At 41.2% G+C, this 18,463-nt stretch overlaps 1 protein-coding gene across 1 annotated transcript in view; it reads right to left on the reverse strand.

Moving 5' to 3' along the window:
* Positions 1-18,463, reverse strand: part of LOC121614460 (contactin-associated protein-like 4) — a 93,305-nt gene that overhangs the window by 68,124 nt on the left and 6,718 nt on the right. Inside the window, exon 2 of the mRNA XM_041948322.1 lies at positions 650-760. Coding sequence (XP_041804256.1) covers positions 650-760 — 111 coding nt within the window. The remainder of the gene's footprint in view (positions 1-649; positions 761-18,463) is intronic.

Below are 18,463 nucleotides of genomic sequence, written 5' to 3' on the forward strand. Positions count from 1 at the left end.
ATTTCAACTATCTTTCAAAGGCAAACAAGCTGAAAAGCGACAAAAAGGTTTCATATCAAAAGCTGACAAAGTTTCAGGGTGTCCTGCTAAACTAGGTTCATACTATATAATTGTCACCAGTTCAATTCCAGTCACAGACCTTTTTTCTTAATCTTGTTGCATGTCACATCCCTCTCTCTCTCTGTCCTCACTTTTCTCACCTGTCTCTGTCAGCTATTGAAAAAAATGCAAAGAAATGACCTATCATTGAAGCAATAGCATGAAAAATGGATTTGATGCACAGATAATAACAAATACTTCATCAAAATTAGCAATTATCCTCATATGAGTAGAGCCAAAACTAGACACACAGGCATACTGCAAATGACACTGAAGTTGGTAATTGTTTGAAACCCATAAACCAGCTTCACTTCAGCCATGTTGGCAACAAAATTCAGAAATTTCATACCAAGCAGATGATGTCAGTCATCAGTTATCTATAACCACTTATCCTTGAGAGGGTTGCAGGGGGGCTGGAACAGATTCCAGCGGGCGTAACCACTGCACCACCATCGTAATAAGCCATATCACTGCATCAATGTGTGTATTTCAAGTCAAATCCAGTGTTTAGGACCCAATCATCACCCTCAGCAGCACAAACCCTTCCTACCGTCTCTCCTGTTGAGTTTGGCGAAGACCGGCGCGTGACTGCTGGACAGCTGGGAGGAGCTTCTGAAGGACGATGGCGGCAGATTGGACACCAGCGTGTTGTCGCACAACTCTGTCAACCGATCACAAAGCAGAAAAAAAAAGCACAAGTTAGGGCTTCAGACTTCAAATTCACTTTGTTTGGTGTTTGTTGCCCAAAAAGCTTTGTTGTTTTGTTGTGGGTTTATATTCAAGAAAACAAGATGGAAATGAAACCTTTAGCTTGGCTGTTGATGATAATCAGTGCATGTCCTATAATATAATCTATGATTGTAACACACCAGTGTCTCTGACCTTTGACCTCTCTCTCACTGGCTCCTTTTAGTGTTGCTGCAAAAGGAATTGAATATTGTATTGCGGCTGATGCTGATGAGACACTACAGATGTTGATCTGTATGTAAATGACATGCAAATCTCCATAGCAAATTGTTCAATGATCTGTTTTCATCCAAAGCAATCAGCAAATATCAGCATATATTATGGGATCACACAGATGTTGTGTATGTGCACATGTTAGAAATGTGACTCAAATTTAGATGTCACCATTACAGCTGACAAATAACATGCAGCTCTGCAACATAAATCAACAACAAATCAGTGTTTCAAAGGCATGTTAGCGCCTAAAAAGCTCCAGTAAAGATGAAGTTTCGGGATTAAAAAGTTTTAATGAAAAAAGGTGCCGCCTGCACACTTCATTGAATCAAACTTCAAGCTTTTTTAATTAATTTTGTTCAACTTTAATTAAAGTTTAATTATTAAATTTATGTGGCATTGAGTAAGTTTGCAAGTGTTAGCTTTTTTCATTTACGCTATTTTCTGATAAAAGTAAATGACGTGCTTCAAACTGCTCCCCTTCAGCTCAATAATAAGTTTTCGCCCAGCATCCATTCATCTTTGCAGAGGCTCAGAATAGTGGGGGTGGTTGAACTGAAGCACCACAACACTTATCCTGAGCGATGCAGCACTTGGAGGTTCAGAGAAGCAGAATTACTGAAGGTAACGGGGCAGGAGCTTCACATTTTTTTAGCCTCGATAAACTCCATTGAGCAGCTGAAGAGGAGTGGAGTTTTATCACTGAGCTGCAGGTTTAATGTCGGCTAAGTGGAAATAGGCCTTTGACATTATGCTCCATTCTCTCAGTGAACAGAAAGTAGTTCATAACAGCAGGCTGATACAGGAATATCTCCTCTCAGCATGAGTATAAATAGTTTTGTGATTCAAAATCATAAAAGCAGTAGGAGGAAAGCGTCCTCAGAGCGATATCAGAATATCAGACGCAGTAGAAGACAGATCATTCTCCATCTTTTAGTCTGAACGAAAAATTGTATTTTTGTTTAAAAAACAGCTGGGCGGAGCTCGCTGATGCTGAGAGGTGAAATCCCTGCACCTCTCCTGATCAGAACTGAAGAGATGCAGAGCTGCTTATAACTTAACTTGACCATCATGCATTTCAGGGACACAACGAGAAGCAAATGTCTTTAGGTCAAAACACCAAACTCAGTTACGAGTTATTCGCATGACAAACAGCTTCATCATCATTCGTATTGAGTGTGTGGATATTAACACACGAGTGTCAGAGAGTCTCATCGCTGAGAAGCAGGTCTAATGTTCCTCAGGTGGAAACAGGTCTTCCGGCTCTAATGGCACCATATTAGATGAATGAACAGTGTAATAATGTCCAGTTGGATGAATGAATGGTGTAATTCTGCTAAGACGCATAAATGAACGCTGTAATCATGTCGTGTTGTGGAGATGAATGGCGTCCTGGCTGGCTCATTACAGGCCGGATGCTGATGGAGACGAATCAGCGTTGTCAGAAGCAAAATGTTTCACACTTTAATGCCTTATGGATGATCGCCCGCAATAAAAGACGTCATATACTTTACACAATGTGCAATAATTATCCTTTTAATTGGCTTATCTCTCCAGAGAGCACATCTTTTGTCACGATCCTACAGCTGCTCCAACCTTCACTTTATACGATGCTTTTTGTTTCTCTTTTTATTTTACTGCAGTTCTGTTTTGCGGTAAGATGCAGAATGAAGTGGCGGCTCTTGGTTAAAAAACAAAGAATGGGCACAACATTGTGTCAACAGGACACATTATTTTGCTTTGTTTGCCATAATTTTGGTAATTGCGATTCTGCGATTCATGTGAAAATTACTTGTCTGAATATCTCCTGCGTGTTCACAGCAGGAGATATTCTTTTTGAATGGAGAGATTATCAGCGTAGCGCCGGCTCATGCAAAGTATTGCAATGCAGGTTGTTTGTAGCAAGGCTACTGAGTGTCTCCAAGGCTTCTTATCGTGTTTCTTTTGGAGGAAATCCTTCCTAAAAGTGCGTCTTTAGCCCAGTTTAACTTGCAGGAGTTTCTGAGGGCTCACGTAACATGTTTTGCTGCCATGGAGGAATTAACAGGAGGATGAGGAGCTCAAGCAGACATTTAAAAAAGAAAAAAGAAAAAGAAAAATGCTAACAGGCTGAGAAAATAACATTAACCACTTTCAAGAGCCTGACAGGAGAGTGTGTGAGTTTATGTCTGATTCAGAAGCCACACAAATGTGGGATTTACGCGGGGCTTTAACGGTATTATGACAAGAGAAAAGGGCTTCAAAGATGAGGACTCTCTTCCTCTTCGGGGAACCTTTCCCAACAGGACTTGTGTGAAACTGTGAGTCTTCAAAAAGCCTTTTGCAAAAAACAAGTGTTTTAAAGGGGGGCTGTCTTATATGTAGCCTATATAGTACTATTAGCATATAAACAATTAAGGTTCAGCCGCCCTCCCCACCCAGATCATTTTTGTACAGTCCCTTAATTCTCTTAAATTAAATAAATAAATAAATAAAAAGCACAGCCTACAAGAAATTTTGGCAGGATTTCTTGTATAATGAGGCACTGCAGCTCTGTTTACAGAGCCACATATGTCACTTGTCATTATAAATGGTATACTAAAACAGTAGAAATGCAGCCTGTAGTGTAATTGTATCCCACATACACACACACACAGACTGGTGAACATCAGCTCAGTAAATATTCATAGCTTTCCTCTCGAGCGCCAAACTGTAAGCCAACGCCAAACTAACGCTGCCTCCATCTAAAGCCTCTCTGTTAATGGATGTTGTTCTCCACCTCTGAGACAAGAGCCAATTACTATGATTCACGCAGCAGTCCGATCCCGTCCCACAACTCTCACAACGAGGCTTTAGCTTTGATTACTCTGTCAACATCAGTGTGCTTCATCTCAACAGCACAAGGTCTTCATCAGCCTCCTGATATCCACCACGGCCTGATGATTTCACTTTTTAAAAGGGAGTAACTCTGCAGGATAAACTCTTTCGCATTAAGTGGAGAGAACTACATGTGTCAATCAGAAGGTCAACTGTGATATTTAGATTAGAATTAATAAATAAGACACTTGTTGACCTGCCTTTCTAACTTCAGTTCTGAAAAGATAAGATTACAACTCCCAAAATACCTTACAGGTCAAAGATTTGGCTGGCCTAAAGAGGATAAACACTGTGTATACATGTGTTTAGGTGATGTTGAAACCAGCATTGAGACATTTTGGCCATATGGGGGCCGTGCAAAAAGATATAAACACATTATCACCTCTGCTAATTGAAGTTTGTGTCCACCAGGCAAACTGTGGTTCATTCTCCTTCTATCTGCGGTCTCTGATATCTAAATCCCGACAAATCAATGTTTTGAAATGTTTTTGTCTTCTCCTCAAAACACCAAAAATCCATTTTAAACCACTTTCCATCAGAGCAAGAAATTGGGACACCTCAAGGTTTTCCAATCTTCTTGACTAGAGAGTCTGAACCTTCTCAAAGGATGTTAAAGTCAAAGGTCACGATGCCCCTTTGGGGATATTTTACAGGCGGTTTTACAGTAATTCAGCATTTTCCAAATACACATGAGGACTTTTCTACCACATTAAGATTCAGGGATGATCAACATAAATCCCACCTTCCAAGTTGTTGGAGAGTATCAGCAACAGGTGCACATGAGAACATTTGCCTTTTGTAGAACTGGAGTTACTTCCGGTAACTACTATTCAACGTTGTGCAATAGCAGCAGTTTTGTTCGGTTTAAGCACTAAAACTACTTGGCTCGGTTTAGGAAAAGATCATGGTTTGGGTTAAGTTTATTAAGTTATGTACATTAATTTAAGTTCCGTTCATAGTTATTACATTATGTAAGCTTGAATAAGACACTCTTGGTTTCACATGGGAATGACGGTCTCCTGAGCGAAAGTCTTCTGTTTGTTTGACCCGTCCATCCACCCCACCTCCTCCATATGTGATCTCTCTTTGTACTACATCACCTGACTTCATCCTTTGTTCCCACCATAATTACTATGGACACTCGAGGTCATCTACAGGTGTAAATTTAAAATCTCTGCATGCAGAGATTTTACCTATACGACCGTTTTTTTGGGGGAAGTGTATTTAAACACGTCATGTTGAGGAAAATTGCTTTAACATTTATGCTGTTGTTTTTATTGCAGGCACAATGTTGAATTGCTTTTGATAAAACCCTTTTTTTTTTTTTCAATGACATTTCTGGGCTTTGATTGACTTTGATAAAAAAAAAAAACACCACAGAGCTTTTCGCAAAGTGGATCTGCCTGCATTTTGAAGCCCAGCAACACCTGAAGCCATTACGCTGAGCATTTCCAACAGTAACCACAATGGCATCAGTACCAAGAAAAGGTCAGTTCCTGTCAATATTTTTCCAAATCTTCAGTTTTAGTTGGTAGTCATTACATAATTGCAATTTAAACAGCAATATCATTAAATTCAATTCCCAACTCTATTAATTATATCATGTCCCAGTGTAGTTGGTAATGATGTACTGATGTTAAATGTTGCACTTAGTTCCTTTAAAGGTTTCATACATGCATATACTGAGATTTAAAGTTGCTGACTATTTAGTCTAACAACATCAGAGCGCCTCCAGCTTCGCCTCAGTGACGCCGTGGTTCTCAGTAGTTTCTCTTTGATGATGAAATTATCTGATATTATATCATATTTATCTGAGTCTGAAGTCAATTTCGGACAGTTTGTTCCAGCAGTTATCACTGAGCATCCTTAAATACAGTCATATTACACTTAAGAGTAAATCTTTAATAATTCTGCAGTGAGTAACAGAGTGGCTTTGAGCTTCATGCATATTTAATTCCTCTGTTTTAAATGTGATCTGGCTATGCGGTCCTCCGGAGCTCCTCCTGATGGTCTTCATCCCTTGTTACTGCGGGTGGTGGGGGAGCCCTCAGCGTGAAAAGCAGCTGAATTACAGTAGTCTGAAGAGGTGAAACGAGAGGGACGGCTCTCCAATACCGAGTGCTGTAATCCCCGAGGAGATAATGTGTGGTGAGAGCACATCCTCGCTGAGGTAACACTCCACCGAGCGAGAGAGTTTAAAAACACGGGGGCCAGTTTTCCTCAGCGGAGCTTTGGCATTTAAGAGTGGACGTCCCTGACAGCGTGGCCAGCGGAGCACAAACACAGACGGCTCAGAGGAAAACGGAGCTAAATGTTGAATACCTGCTGGACTCTGCGGCCGCTGAACCTCGAAACTGACCCCGGCTGTGTAGAACAGAGAGCTCTCCTGAATATTAAACCGCCGCACCTTCCTCCTCGGCACAAAAACAAACGCACCGTATTTTGTCTTTCTGTCAGCCTCAACGTCTTATGGAGGGTAAATTTAGAAAAAAACTGTCTTCCTCTGCTTTTTATATTTTAGGCATCCAGGTTAACACAAGGAACAAAAAGTTGACATTTCTGAATCAGCAGCATCGCTTGCCATCGACAATAACGGGTCCAAGATGTTGGCGCTATAACACACTTAGAGCAGAACGTTTCCATGAAATTAGAAGGTCTGTTATGGGGAATAAAGCTTGGAAAATGAGAGCAGCTTTGTTTCAAGATATGTAAATTCAGGAGGAAAATATTCAAGAGGAGGTTACTGAGGACACAGACGCAACTGAGCTGAGATAAGGTGACTTCTCAGCCTATAACGGAAGATAGGAAATGATTCTGCTGTCTTAAATCTACTGTGGTAGAAAATAACAGCATTAACTGAACTAATACTTTGCCAAAATGTGACGCTGTTTCCTCCTCAAGTGAAAAAATGACAGAAGGGAAGTTCCAGGGTAATGCAGAACTTCAGCGACCATGATATTCACATTTGAGTGATGGGATATGGGTTTTCATCTCAATAAAATATCCTCCCATCAAATGAATGTTTAATCGTTTCTGGTTCCTGAGAAGGATTTAGAGGGAGAGAAAGAGTCAAACCTCTCTCCTACAGCCCATCCATCTACCCCCAGTGTCAGTTTTATCATTCGGGGTGAATAAACTGTGAATCTGATGGCAGTAAAGAGTCTCAAAAGATTTTTTTTTTTTTCTTTTTTAAATCTCTGGAGTGCCGAGGCCTTGGCACTGTCAAGCACAATTAATCACCGCTGACATGATAGGCAGACTAATACTTGGCACAGGAAAGACAGAGAGGGAGACCACGGCTCATTCACCTGCATTGTCCACTTCTTTACCGTTTTGTTGAATAGCAAAGCACCCACAGAGTCCATGACAGAGCTGGAGACCCTGAATACCGATGAGCTCCATCCATCACCTCAACAAACAGCAGTGAACAGAAGGTCCTGCACTACAGAGCTCTATAAGCCCCGCAAACCCAGAGTTCAGTGCTTCTCAGTATGAGCCGGCCCGACTTGTTTAGCTATTCAGAGCGCGTCGCTGTAAGCAGGATAATGAGGCTGCAGCGACGGTTGTTTTTGCTCCAGAGCACTAACAATCATCCTCGAGCAGAAAATGTCAATGTTCATTTTACTAATCCGCCCAACTTCTACCTCAAGTTTGACCCGAAGAGATCCGGCCTGAAAGTAGAGCGGGAATATAAATATGTGTTTGTGTGGCTTGATGTTGCACGATGGGGTATCTTAACAAGGCAACTTCAACTTTTGAGTTCAAGTTGCACGAGTCTGGATTACAATGAAAGGAAAGAATTGCATTAAATCAGAGAATGAGTCTGTGCAGAGAGCAGGAGCATCCATCACCATAACCAGGATGGCCGATTTCTAATTTTTATCTGTTTACCCCATTTCATTTCAGCTGTCAGATACAAACAGTGGCTGAATGTTTTCTCAGTACATGAATTTTTCATTACTAATTAATCTGTTGACTATTTTAGCAGTTAATCAATTAATTTAGTGTATAAAATGTTGTAGGATAGTGAAATATAGCTGTCAAATTTGCCAACCCAAGATGATGTCTTCAAATGTATTTGTCCAATGTACAGTCCAAAACCCAAAGACATTAAATTTACAATGATATCAAACTGAGAAAAGTTGCACCGGTGATATTCAACACTTTTTCTTGAAAATTGACTTAAACAATTAATCAGTTCTCAAAATGAATCTATTATTTTTATTATTTTATTAGAAAAGCGTCGAGTTAAAATGAGGAGGGCGATCAGCTTTGTGGAGTTCTCCTCTGTGAACTTTCACACCTTTACAGCTAACGTCGCAAACAGTTAGCCAAGAGACTGAGGTATTTGTCGAACAATCAAAACAGTCAATTTGAAATGAACTGTAAGTACTATAGTATGCACAAAGCTAACTTAACAAGGCTGAAAAAGCACCGAAAGGTGATCACTAAGGTTGGAAGCGAAGGTATCGTGACTGTAGACTTGACAGGAAGTAAAGAAACGTGCAGTGCGTAAAACAGATGTACCTCACGCTACACTGAAGAAGCCTCTTGGATGAGAGGAGAAACATCTTCTAGAACCTCAAACAGCCTTTTGGAAAAACTTAGAAATCTCACACTACATTGTGTAAGCAGAGAGCTGGTCAGTGGGTCTCATGATCACAGCGATTTCATTGAGGTGAAGTAATTTCACCCAAATTTTGCAGTTTTTTATTACTGGTGCAACTGAGCCTTAAAAGTGTTCTGTTTTGTTCACACTTGGCAAAAAAACAAAACAAACAAGTTCAAATGTCCCAAATCCACCTTTAATTATCTCCAATAGGAGCTTTCACCTAATTTTTCAACATATTCCGACAAAAATGATTGACACCGGACTAAATGAAAGGCTGTGCCCTCACGATGGTGGGTACTAGACTGAAAAAATGAGAAAAACAAAAATAATGATCTCATTAAAGAATGTGTGATGACAAGCATCAGCTGTGAAGATGAACAGTAAACCAAAAATAACACTTATACCATTTTTTAATGTAATTTATACACCATATTAGATTTATATTCTGGCCGTGACAGATAGAACAAGCTGATTAAAACTGCTGAATTATTCAACAGGAGCCAGTATCTGTTCTAAAGCTGCCTGTGGCCCGACTTGTTAATTGATTAATTGAAATGCAGAGCAGCGTACTGTGCTAACTAATACCCTGAAGGTAAGGACATGGCAGGAGCTCTCCTCTCCTAGTTTAATTAGCATTGCTTTGACACATAATTAATAGCACTGGATGAGAGAATCTGATCAGGCTTCACACCAGCATATGGCACAGCCACACCGCAACTACAAAGGCCGCACCGAGGCATTTAATGCAGTTTATTCTAACATGTATGCAGTTATGCTGCAATTTAAGGAGGAAAAGCAAAGAAACTGAGTGCAGCAAAGACTGTCACCTCTGCACTGAAACATAAAATAGCCTCAGTCATGACACAAAGCACTCTCACGTTTTGGTTCCCAGATTTTGACAGTTTTAAAAATATTCTAATATTATATTATGAGAATCCTGAAAGAAATATTTAATTTTGGTAAAATTACTTATTAATTCAAAAAGTGGATTTTGTATTATGTTGCACTCTGATTACATTTTTGTGGAAATGTGTCTGTTAGTTTTTTGCTGACAGATGAGATCGATAGCATTTTCACATCTGTATGGTAAATGTCAAGCTACAGTTAGCAGTCACTTAGCTTAGCTTAGCATAAGGAGTCGAAACAGGAGAAAACAGCTAGCCTGCCTATGTCCAAAGGTAATAAATCCACCTTCCAGCACCTCTAAAGCTCAATAATGAATACATCATATCTAATTTGTGTATATAACCAACACTGTGTTTTCTATGGGTTAAATTTATGTGTTAAGTTGTGAGTTTTAGAGTTTTAAGTTTTCAGGTTTCCACAAAAGGCAGGAGTAACATATGCATATATAGCATATTTATATAAAAACACAACACAAACACAAACATTGCTGTAGTCGGGGTTTTGAGAGTCAGTTTTCAACCCTTTGAGCTAAACTAAGAATTAAAAACTGACACTTCTCATAGGACAAAGAGACGTGGAGACGTGTGCTGCCATCTTGGATTTGCACTAAAGCCTGAAAAGAGAGAACTGAAGACTTGCTAAGCTAAGTTCAAGTTCATCTCTGAAATCGTGTGTGTGTGTGCGTGTGTGTGCATGTGTGTGTGTGTGTCAGGGCTTCAATGCATTTTTTGAATTTACAAAGTGGGTTTATTCAAGCTAAAAATTGGTGTCAAGCAGCTCTTTGAACACCACACACTGTATCATTTTAACACCAGCTCACCCAGACTGGAACAGGCTTGGTCCAGTCTGGTCCAGTCATAATGGCGTAGTAATAATAATCACAGCAACGGCTGTAATTTGTCCCCACCTTTAAGCAGTGCACTGAAGATGAAATCAGTTGATCAGGAGATCATTTTTCTGCAGCCTTCCAGAGAGAAAGTCCAATAAAAAATTTTCTCTTTGCTGTCTAAAGATCTGTCACTATCACATGGTTCATAAAGGCACAAACAGCATCCTAATGCATGCACCACTCTGCGTTACACTAATCTATAGCTGCCTCTGAAAGGATAGAACAATCATCCTCAGTGAGGCGCATCACACTGAGCAGCGGTGTGGGTGGCTGTGTGGGAGACAGACATCAACCAAATGAAGTGATCAAAATAGCGACGAGCCACATCACGGCAGCGTTTAAAATCTCTTCATCTTTAAACTGCCAGGTTCAACTCACATTAACGCAGACAGAGAGTCGAAACAAGCTGCTGAGAAACAAGGCTTCAGTTCATTCACTGTCAGCCTGAACGCCAGAATTATGCAGATTTAGAGGGAATGCTGCAGGCTACATCACTGGTACTAATTGCTCCAGGGGGAGATTTGTATCATAAAATATCTACTAATTTACCAGCTGCAGTAAGTAAGTGATTTGAATATATTTGCCTCTTAATGGAAAATATTAGCACATATCCAGAGAAAAAAAAAGTTAATTTGCTTCTGTCATTCAGGCAAAAAGCGCAAAGATATTCACATCGTCATAGCAAAATTAATTTCTTTCAAAAGTGAGACATTAAATTCAATGGGACACTGGGGACTCATAACATGGGGGGGAAAAAAAACAGCACTGCTTCAGCTGATGGAGTTATAATGCAGAAAATACTGATGCCAAAACAGCAAATTACAGACCTGCAATCCATTGATCTAAGGTTGAGGCTTTCTTTTTGACATAGAGTGAAGAGCACAGAGTGAGGGATTTATGCAAAGATTGTGCTCACGCTTAAAACAAAGCAGTGTTAACTGTTCAAACTAAGGCTGAGCGTGATGCAAAAAGAACCATACAGCAATTATTTTGAGAGTGTTGACAATATGAGTCACGATTGTAGTGGGAGTGGTCATTTTGCATTCCATTCTCCCCGTAGCATCACAATGTTTCCTCTTTAATTGTATGTTGTTTCACATTTTACCTTAATGGCCACATTACAATTAGGATAATATTTCGATTAATTGCTCAGCTTCAATACAAACCCTGGGTTCCAGTGTCTGAGTCTGTGTTTACACTCATCCCTCCACCTCAACCTCCACCCAGATGTTCTGAGCTCGTGCAACAACGATGTACAAGGTGAGATGATGCACATCAACTGTTGTGACCAATTACATATTGCATTTATTTACTAATTACACAACAGCAAAAGCGAACCGAACCGAAATCACAACCTTTTCCTGACTGTAACCAAACTGTACACTATTTGTTGCAGAAAAAAGTAATCACATTACTTCAGGAGATTAAAAATCCCTCCTACTGGTGCTATAGTGGAGTTTTATAAAAGGTTTTCGGTGTGTGTGTGTGTGTGTGTGTGTGCGTGTGTGTACAGCCTCTTTACACCTTCACTAAACCACAACAGGAGCTGCAGTCACAGCATCTGCTTAGTTTTACTTTACAGCCACCCTCCCTCCGGAGACATTAGAAGATAAGTGTTCTTTAAAGAAACCTCTCTGCAGATAATGTGATGTTCTCCATCGTCTCCTGCGTCTCAAACACTCGGAGCTCAGCTTTCCTGAGGCCGGAAACACAAAGGATGCTTAGATTTCTTTAACTAAGAGAAGAGTTTCTGTCCTTCTGCAGAAGATGTGGAGACAAAGCTTTGATGCAGAAGCTTCACTCTGAACTACTAAACCCTCACGCGACAGTGTAACTGGAGGAAGCTGCGGTCGAAACCCTGACAGACTCCAATTAGAGCACCAGTCAGAAATGTACGACATGGTGGTGAGTCTCTCCTGTCAGAGCGTGTGGGAATGGTCACATCCTTCTGAACAGATTGATCTTCAGAAAGTCTGATGGAACAGAAACTTCAGTCCAAAGAGATCAGAGCTGTCTGTTGCACGAGTTGTAAAAACTTTTGCAATTTGATCGTCTTGAATCGTTCAGGCTTTTTAAGAACAGAACATTTACACCAGATAACACATAAACGAACAGCCCACACTCTCCACAGCAAAGAGACGCTCTGCTTCCTGTTCAGGGTGATGCTGGTGATGGTGGTTAGGCAGCAGAGGACTCTTCCTCCAGACCATATTACACACATTTGTTCTCCGCCTACCTTTAATTTAATCTTTTGCTGAAGCTTGAGGTCAATTTTATCTCTGAGTTGATAATGTACTTCGGAGAAATTCAATTTTTTGCTGTTCGGTTCTCTGGGTTAGAATTTATCATACTGCCGCGATGTGACCGATCAAAACCTGAAAACCTCCAGCAGCTACACCCTGCTGCAGCAGCGTCAGACTGCTTTGAGAGTCCACTTACTAAACATCTGTTGGCATAAGTCGAGATTGCTTTTCCAGACTATGATAACTCATGCAGAATAAAATCCCTATGGGAACATTATCTTTCCTCTTGCCTCTACTACAGGAGCGTTTAGGATCAGGTACAGAATGTAGTTGGTGGGGATTTAGTGTCATTGTGGACCTCTTTAATCACTGCACTATTGCACCATGTAATAACATAATGTACTGTACTGAATGGGACATAATGTCATGCAAACCCCTTAAGCATCAAATGATATAACCATATAACTCTCTCTTCAGTCTGCTGCAAATTATTTTTTCATTAAACTAGAGGCATAGTTTAAAAGATATATGCTTGAGCAATGAATCAAACAATAGCCAAATCATGATATATCCTAGTTAGCAACAGTGTAGCCTGCAGCAGTTCTTTATGTAGCCTTGTAAGTGTTTCGTGAAAGACATTTCAACATGTCACAGTCGGGTAAACACACGTGTAAATAATAAAATTAATGGCGGCTGAATTCCATTAAGCTGCTTCAGCTTCAAGGTCCTGGTATTGTGCATGCTGACTCACTGTCACGCTGTCATGACTTACACTCATATAAAACAGAGCCATTGTTCATGTTAGTAGCACCTGTGCTTTTCCTGCTATGACGAGTAAAAATGTCTGCTGTGAAAAAAGCCCATTGTAGCTTTGCAACTTTAAAGATGGCCTTGCTTTAACCCTTAAAGGGTTATTTCAGAGTTGAAGTGCACAATGTATTTAGAATATGTTCAATACTTTGCCTTGCCGTCAGACAGGAAACTGAAGCAACCACACTCCTTTGACAAAAACACCAATTTTTACCTCGCAGAACAGTTGCTTGTCTTCCGTTGCCTTGATTGGTTGGTTTGCTTTTAATATTGGGTGACTTTTGTGTCTTAGCATGTTCAGAACAAACCCTTTAAAACACCGAAATCACACAATAACACAAACAAACCAATCGAGGCAGCAGCAGACCAGCAGCTCCTGTGTCCTGTGAGGTAAAATCACTGTTTTTGTTAAAGGAGTCCGGTACAAGAGAGCGATCCAACGGCTTCAGTTCCCCAATGGAGAGGGCTTGTTCTTAATGTGGTATACACTTAAACTGATATTGATTTTTCTAGGTGGGCCTTTTTCTAGGGGGCTACAATATGTTTTGCTGCTGCCCCCGACCACAGTGTGATTATAGAGAGCAGTGTAACTTCTTTTATGTACACTGGCATGGCGATGGAATTAGCAATGAGAAGTTGACTACAAGTTAAAGAAAGTCTAAATCTAAAATCTAATCTAAAATGTCACAATTACCACTACCTACATACCATGGCGGGTGCAAAGCCTCATCATCACTGCAAATATAGCTGGAAAGGACAAATATTGAAGTGCATTGTATCCTTTACAGAGAGCAGAGTGTGAGGAACACAGAGGGGCAGAGGAAATCCCAGTCTGAAAGAGCCTCTTTCTTCGAATTTCAGATATCACCAATCCCTTTTTTTTTTTTGGCTCGACATTAATATTTATACCAGTGCAGCCTTGCAAAAAGCCATGACTTGCAGGCCTCTGCAAAACTGAGAGCTGAGCATGAAAACACAGATACACATAAATGCATACACACACACGCTCAAAAGCCAGCGGGGGGTGAAATTGTAGAGGCGGTTGAGAGTGTCACTGCAGGGAAACAGCCTGGAGGAAACCGCTATATTCTCCAAGCAGAACTATCTGCTCATCCCTCCAATATCTTCTGTTTCCTCACTTCACCTCTATTGACCCGTCTACTCTCCCTCTCTCACCTCACACCTATCCTCCACCTTCATCTCCTTTTACTGTCCTAATTCCTCTTTCATTCTCTCCTCACTTTCCTTCATACCTGCCGTCCTTCCTGTCATCCTCCTCCCTGTCCTCCCTGTCTGCCTGCTGCTTCGTCTTATGAAGTCAAATCATCTCAGAGATGCGATGTGGTGCATCCAGAACGCAGATGGTGGCTCGTAAACACACACACACACACACACACACACACACAGGTAAGTCATTGAGGGATAAAATGGGAAAGGCAAGTAGAAAATGTCACTGCAGTTGTGAGAAACACAGAGGGAATACTCCTACCAGACAGCCTGCAGACTCCGACCCCTAAAGTTTATCCTCTCATTCTTTATATCGCTCCTCTTATCATCATTCCTTCCTCCCCTTAGCCCCCTTCAGTCCTCCCACCCTCCTCCTCCTCCTGTTTCACCTCAGCGCATTAGCTCTGATGAAGCTCTGTCTTGTTGTGTTGAAATTCAGCCTTTAACGGCCACTGACTCAGCTCTGTCCTCCTCTCTAATACAAACTGACCGGCCCTGCTTCTTCTCATCAGCAGTCACTCCAGAGCAGCAGTCTGCAGAGCTGTGGTCACGCAGTCCTGACTTCATAAAAAATACACAGCAGTGACCGCGTTAGGCCGCAATCAGCTATTTCGGTGTGCAGCGAGGACACATTCGAGCCTGGATGAGCTATGATGAAGAGAGATATTAGCCTCACGAAAATTTAAAACAATGCAGAGTTTATAAGTAACACATTAAGGGGCCGCTTTTCAGATTTTTCAAGGTGAGACTTGTTATTCTAATGTAGCGAGGGCATATGAAAATGTGACATTAAAATGCACAGCGGTCTCCAGAGCTCGGCAACACCACCTGTCTCTCTCTGTGGCTTGATGTAGAGCCTGTATTTCATCATTTTTTAGTAGGTTCAAGTGAGAGTAAAGGCAATGTCAAACTCACAGCAGCAGCTTGCTAGTTGTGGAAGAAACGCGAAACAGAAACATACCAACAGCTGCCTTTCCTGTGATATAATGTACAAGCAATAACTTCTGGCTTTGATCCTGTTGCCAAATGTGTTTTGCATTGATTAGGACCACTGGTGTAGATGCAGTCAAGTGAAAAATAATCATTGTTTTATCAGTCACACTTCCCACAACATCCTGAGTGAGTGAGTGAACAACGTTAACGAACAGCTAAATGAATAATGACGAATCAATGGGAATACAACTGAAAATGATGAATTCAACAGGTCTGAAGTTTGAAGGCTGGATTGAGATAAAAGACAAATAATTTATTACTCCATCAGGGTGAAGCTGCGACAAATAACTGAAGAAATAAGATTCAGGGTGAATCAAGGCCGAAACAACAAACAAAAGAATCCGTCTCTTCGAACAGTGCTGACTGACCCAAGGTTGCCCAAACAGACACAAAGACATTTACTGAACTCCCTGAGATAAAATGTGACAGCAGGCGCATCAGTAATCCATTTACTAAATGTACACAGAACAACTACAGAACAACCCCAACAGGATCTCACACATCTAACATACAAAACAAAGAGAAAAGCTGCGTCAGATCTTTATTTAATGAAACGTTCTTAATTAACAGTCATGTTCATACTCGTATGTAACCAAAAAGTTGCTGTTACATCCTTATATACTTCAATTACCTTTGGTTTTTTAAACAGGCATTTCTGTACATATTCGTTACAGCTTCCTAATATTTTTGAATACATCATTAATTCATCATTACCGTCACTTGTCCCTTTAAGTAAATTAATAAACTAACAAACTGACAAGTTCTCACTGGGAGTTCACAATGAAATTACACAGATTACACAGAGGCCAGTGTTTGCATTCAGTCACAGACCTGCAGTCAACTTTAGAAGTTGGATTAACCATAATTGTACAGTCTCCTGTATGGCCTTTTTTCCTATGCAAGTACATTGATCTCTAAACCAGAGTATGTGCATGCATACTTAGCCAGTAAAGCCGGTTCAACACTTTTGAACAGTTTTTAAAAGCTCATACGTGAAAGTGAACCACAGAGGAGAGAATGGTGGGGAAGGTGCCGCTCAACATGACTGACAGAGTACCATGACCTCCGCAGGTGGAGCACATCCAGCGGCTGAAGCGACAACAAGTCATCTGAGGTTATGACAACCACACATGACGAATGGCTTCATTTTTTGGGAGCCAGACTTCTTCTGGGGACGGCCTTCAGAACAAATACAGCAGTGCAGCAGGTCCTAATATCAAATGGATGGACAGCAGTCCTCTGTCAGCTCCTCACTTAACTACCTGTTCCTGGGTTAGTAAATCCAGATTCATGACTGGTGGCCCCACATTCGTTCTGTAACCTTGACTTCATCAGATCTCATTCATGGCTCCACTATGCCTGCGCACATTTCCATAAATGACAGGAAAGAAGACATACGGCGGGGATTTATCCTCAGCTGCTTTCCTTTTTCCTCATCCTGGCTCTCGCTGATGCTGCCCCCTCATGAATCAAACAGGACCGGTAGGTTTAAATTTCATCGTATTCACCCCCAGTAGTTTATTTTTTTATTCACAGCTTTATGTTCTCCTCCACACAAACAACCGGCTCGCTGAAAAGCAATAAATTCATACGAGACAGGGCTGTACCACACCTGAGCTCGGCTGCTGAATTTGCACCAACCTCAGTGTTTCCTTTACCAGATTAATCCTGGAGAAGACGAGGGACACTCAGAGATTTAGTCAAGCACCCCTAATATTCCCCCGGAGTCTCCACAGCTTAAATAACCAGCTCTTTCTGAAGAGCCCAATAGCCTTCACACATCCGAGTTTGCCACTCAGCCACCGGCATCTCGATAACTCCCTTCAGCTTCAAATATGTGAATAACGGAGCCTCTCTGTCTTTAATTTGATTAAATTCGCAGGAACACTCGTGATAAGATCAAGGCGAAAGAATTCATGATCGGCTGCCTTTCACGTCCGCCTCTCAGAGGCGTGATCTCAGCTGAAAGTCAGGGAGCAAAAGAAGTTAGAGCCCGTCTGGATGTGACTGAATTCACCTCGACTTTCACCTGACAAAACCTCAACAGCAACGGGACGCCTTTCTTTCTCTCTGCAGGCACAAAATAAACAGACTAAGAAAACCAGCATTAGGATCAAAACATGTCCCCTTGAGGACGACCGGGTCTCCTGCGACCCCAGTGGGCTGCCGTCATCTTAACACCCAGCAAATCAGCATACACACACACACGCAGTGGGAGTGTAGTGGAATTATCTGTCATTAGGCTCAGATTAAAGTCATTTAGTGTTCTTGAGATTATCTGTCATTAGGCTATGATTATAGCACACACTCCAGTGGCTCTAAATCAGCTCAGAGGGGAGATAAAAACCTCAGGGAAGGCTGATGAGACCAAGAGAGAGAGAGAGAGAGAGAGGAAGACGGACAGCATTCCTGAAGACTTCAGTTTGGAAAGTGAGTGCAGCTGTCCATCCGTCATGTGTGGATGATGAGCAACATGATTAATGACTTCAGAGCCAAAAAACACTTCATTTCTGCCACTGCAGAGCCCGCTGCAGAAGATAGTAGCATTATATGAATAAATGACAGGCCGTGTGGGTGGATCATAGCTCATCGTGTATTGAATGTAACGTGACCCCGTTTTTACACACAATTTGGCGCAGAACATGATCTGAAGATGAAGAGGAAGGAGTCATCTCTGTCCGTAATTTTAAACTACAGCATACAGGTGTTTTCATTTATAAGTGATATCCAAGTTACTGATATTACAGTAACAGCCTCAGGGGAGTTTAAAGGGAGCAACCACAGCACCAGATCACAGGATGGTTTAGCTCCAACTGATAATATAGACTAATAATTGATTGAGTATTTGTGTGGCAATTGGTTTATGTG

Source organism: Chelmon rostratus, chromosome 12 (assembly GCF_017976325.1).
Source record: "Chelmon rostratus isolate fCheRos1 chromosome 12, fCheRos1.pri, whole genome shotgun sequence".
NCBI classification, from domain to species: domain Eukaryota; kingdom Metazoa; phylum Chordata; class Actinopteri; order Chaetodontiformes; family Chaetodontidae; genus Chelmon; species Chelmon rostratus.